This window comes from Tachysurus fulvidraco, chromosome 19 (assembly GCF_022655615.1).
Source record: "Tachysurus fulvidraco isolate hzauxx_2018 chromosome 19, HZAU_PFXX_2.0, whole genome shotgun sequence".
NCBI lineage: Eukaryota > Metazoa > Chordata > Actinopteri > Siluriformes > Bagridae > Tachysurus > Tachysurus fulvidraco.
The window spans coordinates 21477113-21498310 of record NC_062536.1 but is presented as its reverse complement, the minus strand read 5'-3'; the positions used below and the strand labels follow the sequence as shown (position 1 = coordinate 21498310).

At 37.9% G+C, this 21198-nt stretch overlaps 4 protein-coding genes across 11 annotated transcripts in view; 3 read left to right on the top strand and 1 right to left on the bottom strand.

The window, feature by feature from the left end:
• LOC113650187 (B-cell receptor CD22-like) overlaps positions 1-21198 on the top strand; it is a 1781460-nt gene that overhangs the window by 1100153 nt on the left and 660109 nt on the right. The gene's annotated exons all lie outside the window — the stretch shown is intronic.
• Positions 1-21198, bottom strand: part of LOC113663360 (antigen WC1.1-like) — an 870979-nt gene that overhangs the window by 484174 nt on the left and 365607 nt on the right. The gene's annotated exons all lie outside the window — the stretch shown is intronic.
• On the top strand, positions 1692-10196 carry LOC125139582. 4 transcript variants are annotated; one of them, XR_007138618.1, is made up of 7 exons: positions 1692-1849; positions 3836-3943; positions 4556-4627; positions 4991-7008; positions 8237-8302; positions 8453-8539; positions 9175-10196. XR_007138618.1 is itself a non-coding variant. In XM_047803975.1 (6 exons), exons 3-6 carry the CDS (start codon positions 6441-6443, stop codon positions 9405-9407), a joined length of 942 nt encoding a protein of 313 aa, XP_047659931.1. In that variant the 5' UTR covers positions 3747-3943; positions 4556-4627; positions 4991-6440; the 3' UTR covers positions 9408-10196. The 4 variants fall into 4 exon arrangements, 2 of the variants coding, with proteins under 2 accessions (XP_047659931.1, XP_047659930.1); XR_007138619.1 differs by lacking the exon at positions 1692-1849 and having other exon boundaries at positions 3741-3943; positions 8465-8539; XM_047803975.1 differs by lacking the exon at positions 1692-1849 and having other exon boundaries at positions 3747-3943; positions 8465-8539.
• The window catches only part of LOC113643903 (antigen WC1.1-like), a 14618-nt gene continuing 9198 nt past the window's right edge, over positions 15779-21198 (top strand). Inside the window, exons 1-11 of the mRNA XM_047803955.1 lie at positions 15779-15928; positions 16555-16789; positions 16879-17158; positions 17273-17606; positions 17691-18023; positions 18113-18436; positions 18640-18945; positions 19060-19125; positions 20463-20762; positions 20955-21024; positions 21121-21198. The exon at positions 21121-21198 is cut by the window's right edge and continues 103 nt beyond it. Of these exons, the coding sequence (XP_047659911.1) occupies positions 15799-15928; positions 16555-16789; positions 16879-17158; positions 17273-17606; positions 17691-18023; positions 18113-18436; positions 18640-18945; positions 19060-19125; positions 20463-20762; positions 20955-21024; positions 21121-21198 (2456 nt within the window). The 5' untranslated portion in view covers positions 15779-15798. The remainder of the gene's footprint in view (positions 15929-16554; positions 16790-16878; positions 17159-17272; positions 17607-17690; positions 18024-18112; positions 18437-18639; positions 18946-19059; positions 19126-20462; positions 20763-20954; positions 21025-21120) is intronic.

Sequence of the window (21198 nt, the reverse complement as noted above, 5' to 3'; positions counted from 1 at the left end):
GTGTGTGTGTGTGTGTTATTGTCTGTTTGTTATTGTGTGTGTGTTATTGTGTGCGTGTGTGTGTTATTGTGTGCGTGTGTGTGTTATTGTGTGTTTGTTATTGTGTGTGTGTTATTTCGTGTGTGTGTGTGTTATTGTGTGTTTGCAGCTGTTTTGTGTAGAGAATTCTCCATCAGTCTACCAGAGAGTGTAGAAGCTCTGAGAGGACTCTGTGTTCTCATACCCTGCAGTTTTCAGATTACAGAACGATATGACGTAGACCTCCAGAGAGATCCTACAGGAATCTGGTTAAAAGATGGAACTAATGCTGTCAGTAACAAAGTCTTTAACTCTAAAGTAGCTACAGAGAACAATATTGAAGGTGAAATTATAGGAGATCTCCTCATGAAGAATTTCAAAACCATCTTCTAGAACATCAGTCAGAGTGACAGAGAAACATATTACTATAGATTAGATTAGATTAGATTAGATTCAATGTTATTAGAGGCTACGGAAAGTTTAAAAAACACTTATAGACCATCAGTAAGAGTTCAAGGTGAGTACTGCAGCAGTGTGTGTATACACACACACACACATATACACACACACACACTCACACACACACAGATACACACACTCACATACACACACACTCACACACACACACACATACACACACACACACACACACACACACACACACACACACACACACACACACTCAAAAACATGCCATAATTTCATGTTATAAAACTTTGTTTACCTCTGTATGTTTTTTTTATTTTACTTAATTTATGAACGATAAACCTTATGAAATTTCCCCATGCTTTGAGTAAAATAAGCAGAAATTATTAAATATTATTTTGGATAACCGCTGACTGATAAATGTCAAACATTACTCAGCATATCTCCAGGCCAAAGCTGACTGATGCAACTAAATTCATAAATAAAAGAGGAAACAAATATGATTTGAATATGAAAACACAACGTGTGTGTGTGTGTGTGTGTGTGTGTGTGTGTGTGTGTGTGAGTGTGTGTGTGTGTGTGTTTGTAATTATCACTTTCTGGGGACAACACTCTGTTTACACAGCAACATCATGGGGACCAAAATCTTTATGGGGACAAAAATCCACGTCCCCGGAAGGGTAAAGCTTTAAAACGTGTTAGAGAGGCTTTAAATAGGTGCCTCACGTGTTTTTTAGTTCTGGCCCATAAGTCATGGTCTGGACAAGGTGTGTGTGTGTGAACGGTTTGCTCTATGTCGCCCCCTGTAGTCTGGAAACGGGATTTTTGGGGTGGAGCTTATCTGAACTTCACACAATCTGCATGTCTAATTTATGCAAATTAAGGTACCGCCTACTTTGTAGAGGTACGTGCGTAATCTGCACATGCGCAGTAGCTTTACTGCCACTTAAACATTGTATTAGCTATAAAACAAAGAGGTAAGACTATACGTTTAAAGTTTTGTTCAATTTGTCATTAATTTGGCTATTTGAGTATAAGTTAAAATAAACAGAAAATGTAGAGAGCCTAATTAAACTGGTAGATAGCTAGCTTGTTAAGATATATTTATAAATCAAAAATTTTTTTTCTAAATCATTATGAGTCATTAATACTAATCCATATTTCAGTCTTTCGATTTTCGTACTATGTGTCAAATTACGCTTTTTAAAATCTAAAACGGTGAAATGAAATCCCTCAGTCTCGTTTTTTTGACTGCGCTAATGGTTCGTGAACACCTCACAGGAAGTAGGATAAGAACTACAATACCCATCTGCCCCCGCGGTCACTGGTTAACTAATTACACGGCTGTTTCCAATTGCGCTGATGAGAGATTTTCCAACTTCTTCAAAACCAAATATAACCGAAGGTAAGTTGTTTGGTTTTGTACTTTATGTTTGTAGCTTTTTATTTGCGTGTTTCAACACGTTATTTTTAAATAATAGCAATGGTAAAGTGGTTAAATGGATTGTTATGCCAGCGGACTTTAATTGCCAGCTGAGCTCGCGCACGCCTTCTCTATCAAGCACATTAGAAAGTCTGATAATAAAACAACTCCGATAGTTGAAATGGGAATGTTTAGTGGTGTTTATACTTTAATCCAACTAGCTTCACCACGCAGTCGAATAGTTAATTTATATAAAAAAAAATCAAGCTTAATTCTTTAATGTTCTGTGCAACCGTTTGGTAGCCCACATGTTGACTTATTATATTTCTTTAACAATTTTTAAAAAATGTAACACAAGCTGATTGGGCAACCCTTTGGTAGAGGCCTATATTTAAATAATTATGGGGTCTGTTAAAAAAAAAGTTATATATTATTAGCCTGGCCAAGCACAGCTCATTAGTAGATATGAATTTGTTTTGTTAATAATCTTGGTGTGGTGCGACTCAGTGCTGTAACTGTGATCTGATCTGTCTGAACAACGTGCTTTATTACACTTACAAACATGTTTTTGATATTTTCATCATCAGAAACATCACTGGGGAAAAGAAAAACTCAAAAATCACACTAACATTTTCTGGTAGAGTTAAAATGCCACGAAGGATCAGCCCTCTCACAGATGCCATTTATTATGTCACTACCAAGAGTGACAAGACATCTAAGCTAGAGGTGAAGTACATAAGTTCAGAGAAAGGTAAGAAATGTACAAACATGCTTTTTTGTGTAAAAAAAAATCTGAATCACAGAGATTTTACAAAATCATGAAAACAGTCCAATGAGTATTAAAATCACTATTGTTACATTGCCTGAGTAAATAGTTCACTGTATTTTCTTTAACAGGGCGTGGTATCTTCACTCTAACTTCATTTGACAAAGGTGATTTTGTGGCAGAGTACCGAGGAGAAATGATTGATTTCATCGAGTCTCAAAGAAGGAGAAGAATTTACCACGATGCATGTGGTGTGTTTATGTTCGACTTCAAGTGGAAGGGAAAAACTTGGTGGTAAGCTGATAATTTAATTAATTTGTACTATGGTTGATAGTTGGACATTACCTCTACATGTTTGTTGTTGTACACGATAGTTGTGCATTACCTCTGCAACAACTGTCCACTTAATTCAGGCACTGAACATTTTGTCTTTTCTTTTACCCTTCTGTATTAAGTATTGATGCTGCAAAAGAAGATGGATCTTTTGGTAGGCTTGTTAATGATGACCACAAGCACCCAAATTGCAGAATGAAGAAGATTGAAGTGGATAGGAGGCCACATCTTTGTCTCTTTGCATTAAAAGACATTAAACAAGGACAAGAAATTACATATGATTATGGAGGAACAGACTGGCCTTGGCTTAGCAAGGTATCTATTTCTCAAAGTTTGCCATAATATTCAATATATAACCTGGATGTCATAATTACTTAATTCCTATTGTGAAATAATTAACATTTCTTGTAATGAACATTTTGAAGTGTTCAAATATTGTCCTTTATTTTTAATTTTGCTGGTTTATAGTTTATATACAGAGTCCCCACAAAATAGGTTTCAGTTAGTTGTGTGTGAGTGTCTTGAGATAGTTGAAAGGATATGTTTACTTGGAACAGTGTCCCCTCAAGTCACTTAATCTTGAACTGTGTTAAAGGTCCCCTGGAAGTATGGTTTGGCCATGATGTGTTAAAGTAATTTACTGCCATATTTAAGAATTAACTAGAGAACTATGTGTATGAGTAGCTGAATGCATTGTAATTGTAACTCTTCCCCAATACTCTATACCTAAATTTATAATCCAAAATATATTTTTCTATATAAAAACAAATATATATTTTTTTTTCTGGGAAGGGACAGCATTTTTGTTTTGTGTAACCTAGTCTTCTTTTGGGTGCACTAAATTTTCCAAATATCCAATACATTTACAGGTTATGGAGGACAACCCTGATGAGAACAATGTCCAAGAAAAACATCCATCACAGTCTACATCTCTTCTGGATCATAATACTGCTACTAGTGCATCAGTGACTGAACAGGTACATCATCTCAGTCATAGTAGTACTGTTTGCTAGAGCATTCTCTTTCTTTGTTGTACTTTACCACCTGCTTACTGTCTCAAGGAACACTAAGCATGATTTAAATCCATCTTCGGTGTACATGACGACAAACGTAGTGTAGAAAGCTATTACTTGAGTGACATTTGAAGTGTCCAAACCATGCCCCTTATTTTTAATTGTGTCGATTTGTGACGTCCATACGGAGTCCCCACAAAGCAGGTTTTAGTGTGTTTAGTGTGTGTGAAAGTCTTGGTATGGGGGAAGTGATATTTGTAGTCTGTACAGTGTCCCCACAAATTACTTATACCTGAACTGTGTTAAAGGTCCCCTGAAAGTATGATTTGGCCATGATGTGTTAAAGCTGTTTACTGCCATATGTAAGAATTAACTACAAAACAACTCGTATATTTGTATTTGTGTATAAATACATCTTAATTATTAGTTTTTCGATATGTTCTATATCTAACCCCAAATTAATAAAGTTTATTCCTATAGTTAATGGAACATTTTTTTCTTGCAATGGACAGACTTTGTTTTATATTACATAATTCTTTTTTGGGTTGCACTAAATTTTCTAATATCTTGTTTCAGCATTCTTCATCAGAAGACAGTGATGAACAAGATATGTGCATACCAAAGTTAAGGAGGACCAAAAGTGTCTTTGTAAGGTTTTCATGTTGAATTGGTACACATCATATACTGTAATGTAAATGATTATACTTGCATCAATTTATATTATTAATTATAGTTAAATATATTATAGTTAAGTCATGTTTTGTAGTTCATAACAGAGCTTGTTTCAGAATATTCCACAGCATAGGATTTGTCAGTAATGACTTGGACATTATAAAGCTACACTTCTTTTCAAAATTATAAGTACCTGAGAAAGGTGCAAATATTTAGGAATTAATAGAGGGGCAGATGTTTGCAGTAGAACATTGTTCAGCTTCAACTGAATTGACTTTGTTCTCATTGAAAGTGTAGGACTAATTCTTCATAATTAACTAAATTGTTATTAATTTTTAGATGAAAGACTTAATTCCTGATGCTTCAGATGAGCTCTTTGATTCTACTCCAGACAGTGGAGAGGAATATGTCCCAAACTCCAAAGATGACAGTGATGAGAGCAGTTCAGAGAGTAGCATGATCGTTAAACCTTTAAATTTGTGTCGGTCAGACACAGACCCTGTTCTTCCCAGCAGTTCTGTCCCTGATAGCACCACCCCAAATGTCATGGACAAAAGCAGTCATGAGACCATGGAAGTAACTGATCATTCTCAAGTTAGAGACAGTGATGTAGCTTGCATCAGTCCAACGAATGTTCAGAAAAATGCAAGAGTAGTTGTAAATTCAGTCAAAAGAAAACATGATGGTGGTAGGGTATACAATAAGAAACACTATTGTCTGTTTTGCTTCAAACCTTATAACAAGATGGCAAGACATTTGGAATATGTGCATTCCACTGAAAAAGAAGTAACTGAAGGATGCCAGTTTCCAAAGGGTTCTATGCAAAGAAAAATGTTTTTTAATGATCTTCGACACAGAGGCAACTATGCACACAATGCAGCTGTAATGAAGTCAGGCGAAGGAGAACTGGTTCCGTACAGACAACCACAAAATCAAACAGAAGGCACTGAATTTATGCATTGTGCATATTGCCAAGGGCTGTTTACCCGGAAGGTTCTCTGGAGGCATATGAAAAGCTGTAAATTGAGCACTAAAGATAAAATCTCAAGACCTGGAAAAAATCGTGTCCAAGCTCTCTGTTCATATGCACAACCTGTATCTTCAAACATAAGCAAAGCATTATGGAAGACAGTAAGCCACATGAATCTAGATGAAATCACAGCTGCTGTCAAAAATGACTGCTGCATCATTCAGGTGGGAGAACACTTGCTGAACAAAGGTGGAATATCTGCTAAGAATGAGGCATATGTCCGACAGAAGTTGCGAGAGCTTGGAAGGTTACTGGTCAGTGGCAGCAAAGTTGCATCTTTGAAAAGAATGGAAGATTTCCTAGATCCACAGAACTATATGAAGACAGTTAAAGCTGTTAGACATGCATGTGGATATGATTATCAAACCAACACATACAGAACACCTTCACTTGCAAAAAAAACTTGGAATAAGCCTAATGAAGCTTAGTAATCTTACAAAAGCTAAAGCTTTGATTAACAAGGATGTTGACTTGGCACAGAAAGTCACTGGATTTCAAGATGTGCATAAGGAACGGTGGTGTGATTAGATCTCTGCAACAGCTGCACGAAATATAGAAGAATTAAAGTGGAATGCACCTACTGTGTTGCCATTTACAAAGGACGTGCAAAAGCTTCACACCTTCCTTGACAAAACACAAGATGAATGCGTCAAGCAGTTATCATCAGTGTCTTCTACAAAATACTGGTCCGAACTTGCCAAAACCATTTTAACTCAAATCATCCTGTTCAACCGCCGCAGAGAGGGAGAGGTATCAAGTATGCCTTTATCTGCATTTTTAACCAGGGACACCTCTGATCCACATGCTGATGTAGACTGGGCATTGTCTGAAGTTGAGAAGAAACTGTGCAGACATTTCTCAAGAATTGTCATCAGGGGAAAAAGACGACGTCCAGTTCCTGTTCTACTGACACCAAAAATGCTGGGTGCATTGGAGTTGCTCGTAAAGAACAGGGAGACTTGTGGAGTGCTAAAGGAAAATGTTTATCTTTATGCTCGGCCAACAGCAATGTCGCATTACAGAGGCTCGGACTGCATCCGTAACTTTGCCAAGCATTGTGGTGCAGATAGTCCATATGCACTTACATCCACAAAATTACGAAAACAGGCAGCAACTCTTTCTACAGTCCTAAATCTGAGGGACACGGACTTGGATCAGTTAGCAAACTTTCTTGGACATGATATCCGAATTCATCGGGAATACTATCGCCTTCCTGAAAAGACCCTACAGCTTGCAAAAGTCAGCAAAGTGCTTATGGCGTTAGAACAAGGAAGAGTTGGGCAGTTTAAGGGCAAGAATTTGGATGAGATCACTATTGATCCAAATGGTACAGTATATAAAAACATTTTTTTTGTTATTTTGCTCATCTACAGTCATGGGTTTCTATTTTTAAGTATAGTACTGTACAAAATGCTTAGACAGATGTGAAGAAATGCTTTAAAATTAAGGATGCTTTCAAAAATTATATTTATTTTTATGAATGTACTAAGTGAGCAAACACAAGAAAAACCTAAATCAAATCAGTAGCTGGTTTGACCAACCTTTGGCTTCAAACCAGCGCACTTGGACAAATTCAGGGATTTTGTAGGATCAGAGTCAGGTGTATGATTAACCAGTAACACCAAGCAGGTGCTAATGATCATCAATTTCATATGTAGGTTGAAACAAAAAAAGCTGTGTAGGAGATTAAATGTGGGTGAGGAACAGACAAACTCTTCTACTAAGGTAAGGCTGTGGAAGACCGTTTCATGTCACATCATACAGTGACAAGACACAAGGTAGTTCTACAGCATCAGCATGTTCTCTCCCAGACAAATAGTCCAAAGCAGACTGGGGTTTCAAGATATTTTGAAGAAGCACTAACAGCCTATGTTGAGGACCGTAGATGCAGTGGTTGGCCATGGAAAATTAATGCAGCAGATGAAATACTGCTGCATCAAGACATGCTCACTTCCGTTTGACATCAGATGTTGTCCAGCAGTGCCAGCAGCAAAAGACATTTTTGCAAATGGAGATTTGGACAGGATTAATGGTGTCCTCAATGCTGAGAAATACAGGCAGATATCCATTATGCAATACCATCATGACCAAATGCATTTTGCAGCAGGACAACCCCACACACATACAGCCAACGTCATTAAGAACTATCTTCCAAATAGTGAAGAAAAAGGAGTCCTGGAAGTGATGGTTTTGGCCTCCAGAGAACCCTGATCGAGTCTGTCAGGGATTACATGAAAAAGCAGAAGGATTTGAGGCAGCCAACATCCACAGAAGATCTGTGTTTAGTTCTCCAATTTGTTTGGAACAACCTATCTGCTGAGTTCCTTCAAAAACTGTAGTCACACCAAATATTGACTTGATTTGGATTTATCCCCTGTGTATTTACTTTGAATTTTGTTAATTGATAAATAAACAATTAAGTTTTATTTTTGAAAGCATTTTCCCCACACCTGCCTAAAATGTTTGCACAGTACTGTATTTCGTTAATATGAGACACATGAAACAAAGTGGCTGTGGTGTAAAGTCTGCCAAACGTACCACTCTACTTTTTGCAGAGGAAATGGAGTTAAACAGTGATGAAATAATGAGTGAGGAAGGTGAGAAATGTGAAGAACATGAAGGTAAGGATTTTTAAAATAATAACTAGCATGATTATTGTTACACTGATTATTTTTTTTTAATTGTAATAGAATATAAAAAGATAGTATGCTTTAAAAAAGTAATTAAATATGGTTAAAATTTTACATGGAGTTGCCACAAATTTTCCACAGACACTCAAGCAGATGTCGGGGTGCCACCAGTGGACACTGAAATCGTGCACACCGTGGAGATGAATTCTCTTCAAAGGTCTTCTAAAGGTGAGTGTGGTAATAAATCTGATTTATCTTAATATATCTGATGTATTTTTCTTTTGTATATATCTTGTATATTTTACAGAGCTGAGGCTAGGTTGGTGGCTATAATCAGCAAATATCATGTTTTGACCATAACATTGACCATGACCATGTTATTTGATTAAACAATAACCATGTTGTAGTTTCAGTTAAAATTATAGTGGTTGGGCTGATAACCTTCATGGATTGATATACAGTATAGGCCATTGGAACAGTGATAAGAAATCAGCAAGAAAATGTGATTCACTACACAAATTCACCACCAGTAGCCTGACTCTCGCCTGATGAATGCATTGATCCTGTCTTTTGGTAGAAATTCCCAACATGAGAACTGAATATTTTTCATTCTTAAGACGCAAAATTTCATCGTCAACTTTTAGTTAACTGGAAAAAACAACATAAAACTCCCAGTACAAGGCCACCCATCAGTAAGGTAACAGAGCCCTAACTGTGTAAGGATGCAAGGCCAATAAATCAGAATGCAACACAGTATTGAATCGCCTGTCCATGTAATTAGAGAGCAGTTGCTAGACAACAATTGACGTCAGATATAAGGTTGTGTGTTTGCTGTGTAACTAATGTTTAATTATTTCATTTAGGTAAAACTTCTACTCTGAAAAAGAGGAAGGCTTGGGAAGTAAACGAGGTCACCGCAGTGGAGAGACATATGAAGACTTTCATCATGTCATGCCGTGTCCCAGGGAAGTTGGCCTGTCAAAACTGCATTACAGCTGAGCCTTTAGCTCTTAAAGATAGAGACTGGCAAAGTGTCAAATTCTATGTCTACAATCGCATTGTAGCTTATAAGAGAGATCTAAACAAGAATGATTAGATAAGATGGATAATGGCACTTTGGTACTTTTTCTAGTTCTTCTTTAAGTTATGTTCCATCTCTAGGCTATCACTTTAATGAACCAGTCAGCATTTATTTCATAATAAACTAATCAGGAGCAGATCAAGTATTTCAATATTTATAAGAACCCTTACCTACACATTGATACTGCATCCAATCAAATTTTTTTTGGCCGCCACCTTTCATTTCACTGCCACTGCCTTTTGTTTGGGCAATAAAAGCTCCAATGTGCTGCCCATTTATTTGTTTAGCCTAGCTAGCTTGGCAAATGTTGTTAAATTGTTAGCTGCCACTTTTTAGAGTAGTCAGTTTAGGTAGATAAATAAAGATTAAGGCCATATTCATGTTTTGGAAAAAATCCTTTCATTTGTGTATACTAAGTAATGTGCAGTATGCAAGGTTTGAGGTGATTGTAAGGGTCAAAATTTTTATTTTGGTTGCTGAAAGTTTTTGATCCAAATACTTGAATGCAATTTATTTGTAATTAGTTAATTATGAAGTAAATGCTAGTCAGGCCTAGCCAGTTATAGAATGTTCAGTGCTTGTTATAGTATGTTATAGAGAATACTCATTTACTTTTGGATGTTGATGTAAGTGTAAATAAGAGTTGTGCTTTTAACAGCTTTGTATTACACTAAATATGAGAGAGTTTATTCATAGTACATGTGAGCTTTTAGTAAATTTAATGAGACTTTCTGTTGACTTTGGCAGTAAAGAAGCTCAAGACTCAAGTTGTCTGTTATGTTAAATAAACAGGGCTTTTCCTGACAAGGGCTTTTTTTGACTGACAGTGTTTTTACTTCAGTAAAGAGTTCCAGATCAATATGCAAATAGCTCAAGCAGCTGAAATAGAAGATGCATCTATCAGTTGTAACTTGCCAAAATGACTGGTATTTGATATTCTTTGACAAATCAGTAAGGTTCAGTACCTCATGCATGTGTCCTTTCTGTTCCTCAAAAATATCTGGTGAAGGAAAGGGGTGACGACTTGACTTGAGATTATAGCTTTGAAATCTGTAATAGCCATGGTACCTCCTTCCATAAAAGGTTCCTTGGTATCTAAAGGTTTTCATTTAATGAAAAAGGGAAGCTCCAGAAAAAATGAGTCTGTAATCTATATTGTGTTGATGCATATTTGTGTAAAAGAGATTAATTGCCATTTTGAGTATGCAATTAGTGACGTTTTGGTTAACAGTCCTTGATGTAAATAATTCTTCAAACTCATGAGGTGCTTAAATCAACAAATAGAGAAAATACAAGTCATCTGTTCTTTACATGTAGTGTTACACATCCTTGGTTTGTAATTTTTCATAAGGTAGTTAAGTTAAATACTCAACTTGTTTTTATTAAGCCATGTCCCCTTGATGTTATAAATGACCTGATGTGTGTGTATGCAAATTAGAGACGTTTAGTGATGTCCCCACTACAACACAAAAACCAGCCAAATTTCTGTGTATGCAAATTGGGTATCTAGTGATGTCCCCACTATAACATGAAAATCGGTTAATTTTCTGTGTATGCAAATTAGGTCCCCATTAGTGATGAGTTCTCGTTATGTCCCCATTAGGTGTGAAAAAAACAAGCACAGAAACTCTGAGAGTTAAATCAAGAATTTCAAGTGATCTTTATGTTCCCAGAATTAAATTATACATGCCAGATTTTTTTCACATGAGTAGAACCTCAGGAAAGTGGTGTCCCCAGAACACACCGGCAGAACTACTGACCCCACAGTGCTCTAATTACAAGAATGTGTGTGTGTGTGTGTGTGTGTGTGTGTGTGTGTGTGTGTAAAGATTGTTGGTAGAGGAGGAAGAGAGGAGAAGATATTGTCCCCAGCTGTACAAATGCATATAACAAGTGTGAAATATTTACAAATGAGTAGCTTTTGTTTTTTCTGCAAGGCCTAATGACTTGCTATGCCCAGTGCTTTTGTGTGTGTGTGTGTGTGTGTGTGTGTGTGTGTGTGTGTGTGTGTGTGTGTGTGTGTGTGTGTGTGTGTAAATGTGGCCGGGTCAAAATGACCCAAGCGGAACAAAAACACGTAGTTTATATTGTTCTGAATACATAGTTCAAGGAAAATAGACAAAATTAATTTTGCTTGCAAAGTTCATAATTTGGAACAATCCTGCTAAATTTCAGGTAAATATGTGGAAGAAAACCCAAGTTATGATACATTAAATTCTTCTGGCCGGGTCAAACAGACCCTGGGACAATATGAAGGTTAATGTAATCGTACAGAAGAAATGCTAAAAACGTTTTTCTGATAAAGAGACTTTTACAGAGAAGCTCAGATGAATCCATCTAAATGTCTGATCAGTTGAAAACATGCTTCTCTTCAAAATTCTTCTTAATTTGCTTTGTTCTATAAATGTTTCTCAAGTCACCACAAAACAGAAGAGAAAGTATTACACCAGGACGTGTGCAGGTCATGATGAACATTGTTCTCTTTTTTATCAGTTACTACACAAAATACTGCAAATGTAGATTGTGGCAGATTCTCTGTGCCTCTATATTCTCTAATATCTACAACATATACAACTTATATTTAATTTAACTACATTATAGATAACTGTTATTACAGCTCAATAATATTTATTACTATTGTGTATTAATGAACATATTTTTATACTATAATCTCTGTGTGTTTATTTTGTGTTCAGTTGTTTCCTCTGTGCTGATTGGTGCTGCTGTTGGAGCTTCAGTAATGATGATATTGTGTGATATATTCCTGTGGTTAAGACACGAAACAAACCTCCAACTGGACGAGACGATACATCAGGGAATGTGTTAAATAATAAGATGTTGCTCGTTGCTGCCTGCTTTTTTTTCTGGTTTTCATGCTCCGGGATTTTTCTTGCCGGTTGGAATTTATTTTGAGCGACCTGCGAACTTTTCTTTTTGTAGAAATGACATTATGTAAAAAATTTTTCTCACCACCGTCACCTCCGGCTTGCTCATTGTGGATAAATATTAATTACATTTTAAACTTTGTAATTTTAATTCTATATTTTTATATATTTGTAAAGCTGTTTGGAGACAATGTCCATTGTTTAAAGGTTTATACGCTGTTTTCCATTTTTTGATGAAATGTCTCATGAATGTTGTGTAATGTTTATATATTTCTGTCTGTGTGTCTGATCTGAAAGCATCATTTAATTTTGAGCACAGATTAGATGGTTGATATTGACAGTGTAATGAGTCTGTCTGTGTTCTGAAAATTGAAAATTGGATTTGGTTTTGTATTTAATATCTGAAAAAATGGGTGAATCCACAAGATGGCGATAAAACACATCCAATGAAAAGTTATTATAATAATAATAATATTAATAATAATAATAATAATAATAATAAAACAACGGATTTTACAAATTACAATATTGCAATATTGAGAATATTAAAGGTTTTATTGATATATATATTAAATAAACATAAAAGATCTAAAGAACCCCACAATCTTGTATAGACAAATTAATTAATTAATTAAAAAAAGGAAAAGAAAATTAATTCAGAAAGATTTCCATGCAATTGCAAAAATGAAATTTAACTGTAAAAGAGAAAGGATTTAGAGAATAAAAAAGTTCAGAATGAACCAATCAGATTTGATCTCATGTTTAATACTAATTACCTGTGCAAGAAGTTGTGCTGAAGCAACACCATCCTCTCTGCTTCTGAAGTTAGAGTCCAGTGCCATGGCAAGCATTACTCCGGATCATTCTATGGGACTCTGGCCTTCACTGCCTTCCTGCCCATCAGACCTTAAAGGTTTTATTTGCCCATTCCACCACTACAGATTTTGCATGCTGGGTAAAAACACCTACAGGAAGTACTGGCTTTGCAGCTCATCAGCTTATAGTGAAAGTATATTTATCACTACACATCTATCCCTAATGATCAAGCCTGAGGTGACGGTGGTGAGGAAAAACTGCCTGAGATGATAAGAGGAAGAAACTCAAGTTCCCCGATGGTTTTGGATAGTTACGGTTCCTGTAAATTGTACAACTACATTGAAAACATTAAGGTGTTTACAGAGCGACAAGCTGAAAACAAATGAATGGAATCATGAGATTTATTAAGATCCGTGGATTAAAATATAGGATATAGAGATGAGGAGAAATGTAGAATTAATTCTCTTCACACTCCATCACAGTAGGTGGCGGTATGAAGCTATGAAGTTTAAAGTCCACTTTAAGGACAATCTTTAAAAACCATAGACATTTATGTATATGTATATTTATGCATATGTATATACATTATTTCTCCATCTATATTTTATATTTTTATATAGTTTTTTATACAGTTTTCTTATATAGTTTATACTTTTTATTATTGTTCTATTTTTTTTTTTTTTTTGAATACTTTTTATTCTTATACCGGACATTTGCATAAAGCAATAAAAATGAATAAAGTGTGAAAAAGTCACTTCCCAGCACTGATATGATTCCTGCAGAGCTAATCAGAGCACCGACAGCTCTGTGGATCAGCACACCGGCAGGCAGGCGGTGAAGGTGGTGTAGGGAGAGGAAACAAGAGTGAGGATGATGTACTAGGATACAGGCCAGGCTAAGGAGCACAAACCCTCTGTGCCGAGCATCTTACTGCTAATGTACGGTCACATCAGGACAAAATCTTTTATTCAGCTTCTTTTTATAATTCACCCTGACTCGGCTAATGAGTTAGCAGTCAGTCAGATGACCGCACCGACTGAACAAGGGACTCCGGTAAGAACAGAGGCGGCGCTCTGTGTGTTCACATTCACAATGACTGGTGCACTAATGTCACACTGACTCACACTCATTGTTCTACAACATCTGCTACTCTAACACACACCTCTGTTACATACAAGCTGTTACATCCACCTCCATCAGACGTCACCGTGCTGCTGTTATTACTTACTGTTGTACCGCACTAGACTTGTGCCATAGAAAAATTAATATCACACAAGCTTCTACTGCACTGATGCTCTACATTTTATTTAGAATTTTGTGGATTTTAGGACTTTATCTTTTACTGGGAATTTTACTGACAAATGTCACTGTTTTTATACAAAGACAATAAAGATTCTGTTCTATTGTATTCTGTTCTGTTCTGTTCTCAGGAACACACACATAAATTCACTTCAGTTCACATCATGAAAACATTTTCCTCATTTTAATAATAAAGTCTCATATTCAGAGTTAAGCTCATAATGAGGACTTAATACTGAAATGACACACATGGTAACTCCAGACATAAACACTATTCAGGAGTTGTGTTTGTGTTTTTATTTATGGGTTTATATATTATGTGTTAGATTTGTGTGCTTTTGTATATTTTATTCTTTTAGTAGTAGTAGTAGTAGTAATAATAATAATAATAATAATAATAATAATAATAATAATAATAATAATAATCCCGTGACCCGAGGTAGTTCGGATAAAGCGGCAGAAAATGAGTGAGTGAGAGTGAGTGAGAGAATAATAATAATAATAATAATAATAATAATAATAATAATAATAATAATAATAATAATAATAATAATAATACAGCAGTTTCCTAACAGCGCCCTCAGCAGGTCAGTTAAGAGAACAAACACATTTCACTAAACAGAAGTGTGTGTGTGTGTGTGTGTGTGTGTGTGTGTGTGTGTGTGTGTGTGTGTGTGTGTGTGTGTGTGTGTGTGTGTACGGGATGTGTAACTGATGTAGTTACAGTGTGTTTATCAGTGTGTGTATCTGCTCTGTGCAGCTGTCAGGAATTAATGCTGTACGACAGCCGTTTCCTCTCTCTGACATCAGTGTGTGATGTGGTCGACTCTCATCAGAGACAGGAGGTGGAGCTCTGTTCATCAGTCACACACCTCCGAGTCAGGAGGTGGAGCTCTGTTCATCAGTCACACACCACAGAGACAGGAGGCGGAGCTCTGTTCATCAGTCACACACCACAGAGACAGGAGGTGGAGCTCTGTTCATCAGTCACACACCACAGAGTCAGGAGGTGGAGCTCTGTTCATCAGTCACACACCACAGAGACAGGAGGTGGAGCTCTGTTCATCAGTCACACACCACAGAGACAGGAGGTGGAGCTCTGTTCATCAGTCACACACCACAGAGACAGGAGGTGGAGCTCTGTTCATCAGTCACACACCACAGAGACAGGAGGTGGAGCTCTGTTCATCAGTCACACACCACAGAGACAGGAGGTGGAGCTCTGTTCATCAGCTCTGACGTTGTTTTGATATATATGGAGAAAGTGAAAGGTGCCTCATCTGATTTGTTATTGAGGCTGTTTGATGATTTCCTCTCGTCTTTCTAATAAGGTAACAGTGAGTGTGATTGGCGGCCGTCTCTCTCCCTCTGTCTGTCTCTCTGTCTGTCTCTCTGTAGGGGGCTAAATGAGGGGATACACTTCTCTCAGTCTCTCTGGGCGAGTGGAGGTGAACACATCGTGTACAGCGAGGAGGGAGATGGAAATCTGTCTGACTTTAATTCTTCTCTCATCCACACTCACACTCACAGCAGCTGGTAAGTTCACACTGATTATTCACACGAAAACATCACACACTTCTCACTTTAACAGTAGGGACCAGTTTTAATCATGACATGAAGAAAGTTTCCTGGAGTGATTGTAACTTTATAAACAGTGAAAGTGTTTTATCTTTATAGAATATAAAAAGCTGTACATGAGAGTACACACATCATCCTCAGGGTTTGTTCTGAGGCCTCACTTATAAAATCAGAGAGAGATTAATGTTTAGAGTTTAGAGTTGGTGTGATTGAGTAAGTGTGTGTGTGTGAGAATGTGTGTGCGAGTGTGTGTGAGTGTGTGTTTGTGAGCAAATGTATGTGAGTGTGTGTGTTAGTGTGAGTGAGTGTGTGTGAGTGTGCGTATGTGTGTGCGTGTGAGTGTGTGAGAAAGTGTGTGTGAATGTGTGTGTGAGTCTGAGTGTGTGATTGAGTGATCGTGTGTGTGTGTGTGTGTGTGTGTGTGTGTGTGTGTGAGTGTGTGTGTGTGAGTGTGTGTGTTTGTGTGTTTGTGTGTGTGTGTGTGTGTGTGTGTGTGTGAGTGTGTGTGTGAGTGTGTGTGTGCGAGCGTGTGTGTGAGAAATAGAGTGTAAATCTTTCTCTCTCTCTCTCTCTCTCTCTCTCAGACAGTGTGAGGTTGGTGAATGGTGGAAGTCGCTGTGCTGGGAGAGTGGAGGTTCTTCATGATGGACAGTGGGGAACAGTGTGTAATTTTGCCTGGGATATGAAAGATGCTGCAGTGGTGTGTAGAGAGCTGCGCTGTGGGGAGCCTGTAGATATTCGTTATTGGGCTGACACACAAGGGGGACATTTCTGTTTTCATAATATTGATGCTGGAGTCACTTGTTCAGGTAAACTATTGTATTTATGAAAAGAGTACCTCAACAGTTAGTTACATTATGATCATTATTATAAATATACAAATAAAACACAGGTCACATCATCCCAAGACACACTGCTGGACCTCACCGGTGCTCTGGGAGAGTGGAGGTGTTTCTTGGACGTTCCAGGTCCACAGTGTGTGATGCTGACTTTGACCAGCAGGATGCAGAGGTTGTGTGTCGAGAGCTGGGCTGTGGGATTCCTGTGAATGTTTTGGAATCAGCTGCTTTTGGCCGAGGGGAGGGTCAGGTGTGGACAGAGGAGCTTCAGTGTAGAGGAAACGAATATGAGATTTACTGTCCATCATCATCTTCACTCAAACACTCAACATGTTCCCATGACAACGATGTGGGATTAATATGTTCTGGGTAAGTATCATGATGTAACTTCTGTTTAAATAGAGACCACATAGCTGTCAATCAAACTTTAAGGTGCCTGTGTTAATGTTCCTCTTTCACTGAGCTCTCGGCTGTTTGTTCAGGTTACACAGAGGCGAGGCTGGTGAACGGACCGGACTCCTGTTCTGGTCGAGTGGAGCTCCTGTACCTCGGTGTGTGGGGCACAGTTTGTGCTGTAAGCTGGGATATGAGAGCTGCAGATGTTCTGTGTGCACAGCTGGATTGTGGGAGTGCTGTGGCTGTGGTGGTGGTGGGCTGGTTTGGGGGGGGCAGTGACCACATGTGGGCTGATGTGTTTGATTGTCAGGGGAAGGAGACACACCTATCACAATGTGGCATCTCATCATGGAGTCGAGCTGCATGCACTCATAAACATGATGCTGGAGTCATCTGTAATGGTGAGATATTAACATCACATACACCAGGTTACTGAATAAAGTCAGAGTTCATTACAATATTTAAATGACCTTCTTCTGCTTCAGGATCCTCTGTGGCACTTCATGAGAGGCGAGTGTGGTTGTCTGGAGGGAGCGAGTGTCAGGGGGAGGTGGAGATTTATTTCAGGCAGGACTGGAGGAGAGTTCTCCTGGACTCATGGAGTCTGTCTGAGGCATCTGTGCTCTGCAGACAGCTGGGCTGTGGCTCTGTGCAGAACTACCGCTCCTCTCCATCCACCACTGAACACAAACACATGTGTGTAACAGGTTTCAGCTGCTCTGGGAGTGAAGAACATCTGAGGAACTGCAGCAGTGCACAAGCTAAACATGTCAACTGCAGCTCCGTGGAACAGCTCTACATCCCCTGCTCAGGTAAACACCCACAAATAAAAAAAAAACTATTAATGAAAGTAAAAGTATCTTAAAATTTTTAAAAATTTAAAACACTTTGATTTTGAAAAAAAAAAATAATCCAGTCCGAGATTCCATCAGGCTGGTTGGTTCTGGTGGAGACTGTGCAGGAAGGCTGGAGGTTTTCCACAGCGGCTCGTGGGGGACTGTGTGTCATGACTCGTGGGGTATTGAGGATGTTCAGGTGGTGTGCAGACAGCTGCAGTGTGGAGAGGCCCTCAGTAACTACATACCAGCCTGGTTTGGTCCTGGAACTGGGTCCATATGGCTGAAAGAGGTGGAGTGTGAGGGGAACGAGACGTCCCTGTGGAACTGCAGATATCAGCTGTGTGAAGAGGGTGAATGTGGACACCATGAGGACGTAGGAGTCGTCTGCTCAGGTACAGTGTGATGACTGACAATAAACCTGTTAGATATGTATATGTTTTATTTCAAAACTGAGGTCCAAAGTTCCTGAAATTCAACATGATAATAAGGACTTGTTAATAAATGAAATCCATCTTAAATATATTTTTACACATATTTAACTGTGTGGATAAAACAGGACGTTTTCAAATGAAGTGTGTCGTCCTTCTCTCACCAGAATTTAAAGATATCCGACTCACGAAGGGCTGTGAGGGGAATCTTGAAGTGTTCTACAATGGAACCTGGGGTAATGTGTGTCACAATCAGATGGCTGATGAGCTAGAAACAGCAAATATGGTGTGTGGAGAGCTGAACTGTGGAAAACTCAAACGTTTGGTCTCAGAGAAAGCAAGAGAAAAATTTGCTCCTAACTGGCTGGATCATGTGAAATGTAGGAAACACGACTCTAATCTGTTGCAGTGTCCATCTTTACCCTGGGGAGAGAACAGATGTGATAATGAAGTTGTTCATATTACCTGCACAGGTAAGAGGACTCTCTTTCTATACTAGTTTGTACAATGCTGTAGAATTTGCGTAAATATTTATATACAAAATAAGAATGAGAGAAAAGTCTATTTTGTGTGTTTTATTACTGTAGAAGATGGAACGTCTCTACGTTCTCAAGGGACATGCTCGTCATTTCCTCTTCAGAAATACTGCTCAAGTAAGGACAATTAAATCTGTCCCTTTAGTCACAGTTACTGTTTTCACCCAGAAGATCATCGTTTTTATAATAAATAATAATAAGATTTTCATCAGTATATATATATATATAATTAAAGAGCAATTAAATATACAAGAGAAAATAAGATGGGTTTCTTAAAATGAACAACTAATTGGTTTTCTTTTTTAGAAAAATGAACTTTTAGTTTTTAAATACATGATATGCAATGCATACAACAATATTTTCTATCACAAATAAACCTTTAGATACCCGTTGTTTCTCTGTCTGTACTTGTACTGTGAACAATGACAAAGTTGACTGAGAAGAATTAAGAACATTTAAGTGCCAAACATTCTGAGTTTTAAATGAACCCTTTTCTGACATGCAAAAACAAAACAAAAAATTACTTTCAAATTAGTTTTGTAAAGTATAAAAACTAAAGCATACATTAAAATAAATAAATAAATAATAATAATAATAATAATAATAATAATAATAATAATAATAATAATAATAATAATAATAATAAAAATACTGCCTTTAAGTCATGCAACTTAACTTCAGAAATAAAAGATTCTAAATCTACAGCTCTGGCATAACATAAGCCTTTATTGTCTTCTGGGAAAGCTTTGTGGTATTTAAGAAGCAAAAACATGGACAGGAACTTGGACCTAGAGGCCATGCATGGTTTCACACCGAGTGCATTAAGCATATATGGTCGACGTGCTGTTGTGGTATGCCAGTTCGATCTTGCAATGGACACACGCCACGGCATTTTCTTTACTTTTCAATTTGAAATGACAGCTTCTCCTTCCGCTTTGATGTAAGCGCGTTGTCATACGCTCACACACACAGAATAATTGCACAAGAACATGACGTGAGCTTTTGTAATCGAGTTAATCGAGGAATCGTTTCCACCCTAACTGAGATACATCTGTAATATAAAAATTCGAGACAACAATATGGCACAACCAAACTTAAAACTGTTACATGATTGGCTGTTAGCGTGTCGCTCCCTACGTTGCTAGGTTACCAGAGAGTGATTGCGTTTGTTAATGCAACCAAACCTCTGTTTTGTTCGGACGAAGGATAAAAAATATCTAACGTTTTATTGAGCACATTTTTTATCGCTATCGTTCACGTGTCTATCGCGATACGTATAGTTATTGTTTTATCGCCCAGCCCTAATATATATGGTAGCTATGAAAAGATGTTCCCTCACCAGTCTCTCTTTTCTGTCTCTGGAACCTTCCTCCATAAATGTTAAATTAACTTTAATCACCATCTTTAGACTAACCATAATTCAGCATTCAGTGTGTGTGATGTGTGTCATGTAGAACACTGGTCTCTCAGGCTGACTGGAGGAAAGGGAAGCTGCTCTGGGAGGTTGGAGGTGTATCATAACTCTACGTGGGGCTCCTTTTGTGATGATCAGTGGAACATCATGAACGCTCAGGTGGTGTGCAGACAGCTGGGCTGTGGGTCGGCGCTGAGTGCTGATGATCGGTTTGGTTCTGGTGAAGGGACTTTCTGGCTGAACAGAGTGAAGTGTCGAGGGGATGAGATTCACCTGTGGGACTGTCATCATTCCCTGAAGAAACACACTGACTGCTCTCCTGCTGGAGTCACCTGTGCAGGTCAGAGGGGTGTGCTAACTTTTTAGCTTTCTGTCTCAGTGATAAGACTTGATAACTTTTATTTAGAATCTTAGATGTTTGATTGAAATCTCAGACCCTGAACTGTAAACACTGATCAGCATGTCATAAACCTTATTGAGTAACAGTTTATTTTTATTGTGAGACAAAGTGTTTTTCTTTCTGTGAATACAGACATATCCACTGTGTCCACTGCTACACCCACCACCACCACCACCACCACCACCAAACCAGGTGTGTATTTGTTTAATATAAAATTTATTACTGTTCATTAAGTTCTAAATATTTCTGATCACAGCGTCGTATCAAGATCCTCTTCTGTGTTTTTGACCTCAGTAAGAACTGGACCTCCATCCTTCCCTCCACTGGTTCTCTATGTGTTGGGAACGCTGCTCTTTCTGGCCTTAGTGCTTCTGCT

Coding starts and splice junctions, on each gene's coding strand:
- LOC125139582 (XM_047803974.1), top strand. CDS start 6,441: ATGCCTTTATCTGCATTTTTAACCAGGGACACCTCTGATCCACATGCT. Junction 8,303..8,452: donor GAAATGTGAAGAACATGAAG/GTAAGGATTTTT, acceptor AATTTTCCACAG/ACACTCAAGCAGATGTCGGG. Junction 8,540..9,174: donor TCTTCAAAGGTCTTCTAAAG/GTGAGTGTGGTA, acceptor TATTTCATTTAG/GTAAAACTTCTACTCTGAAA.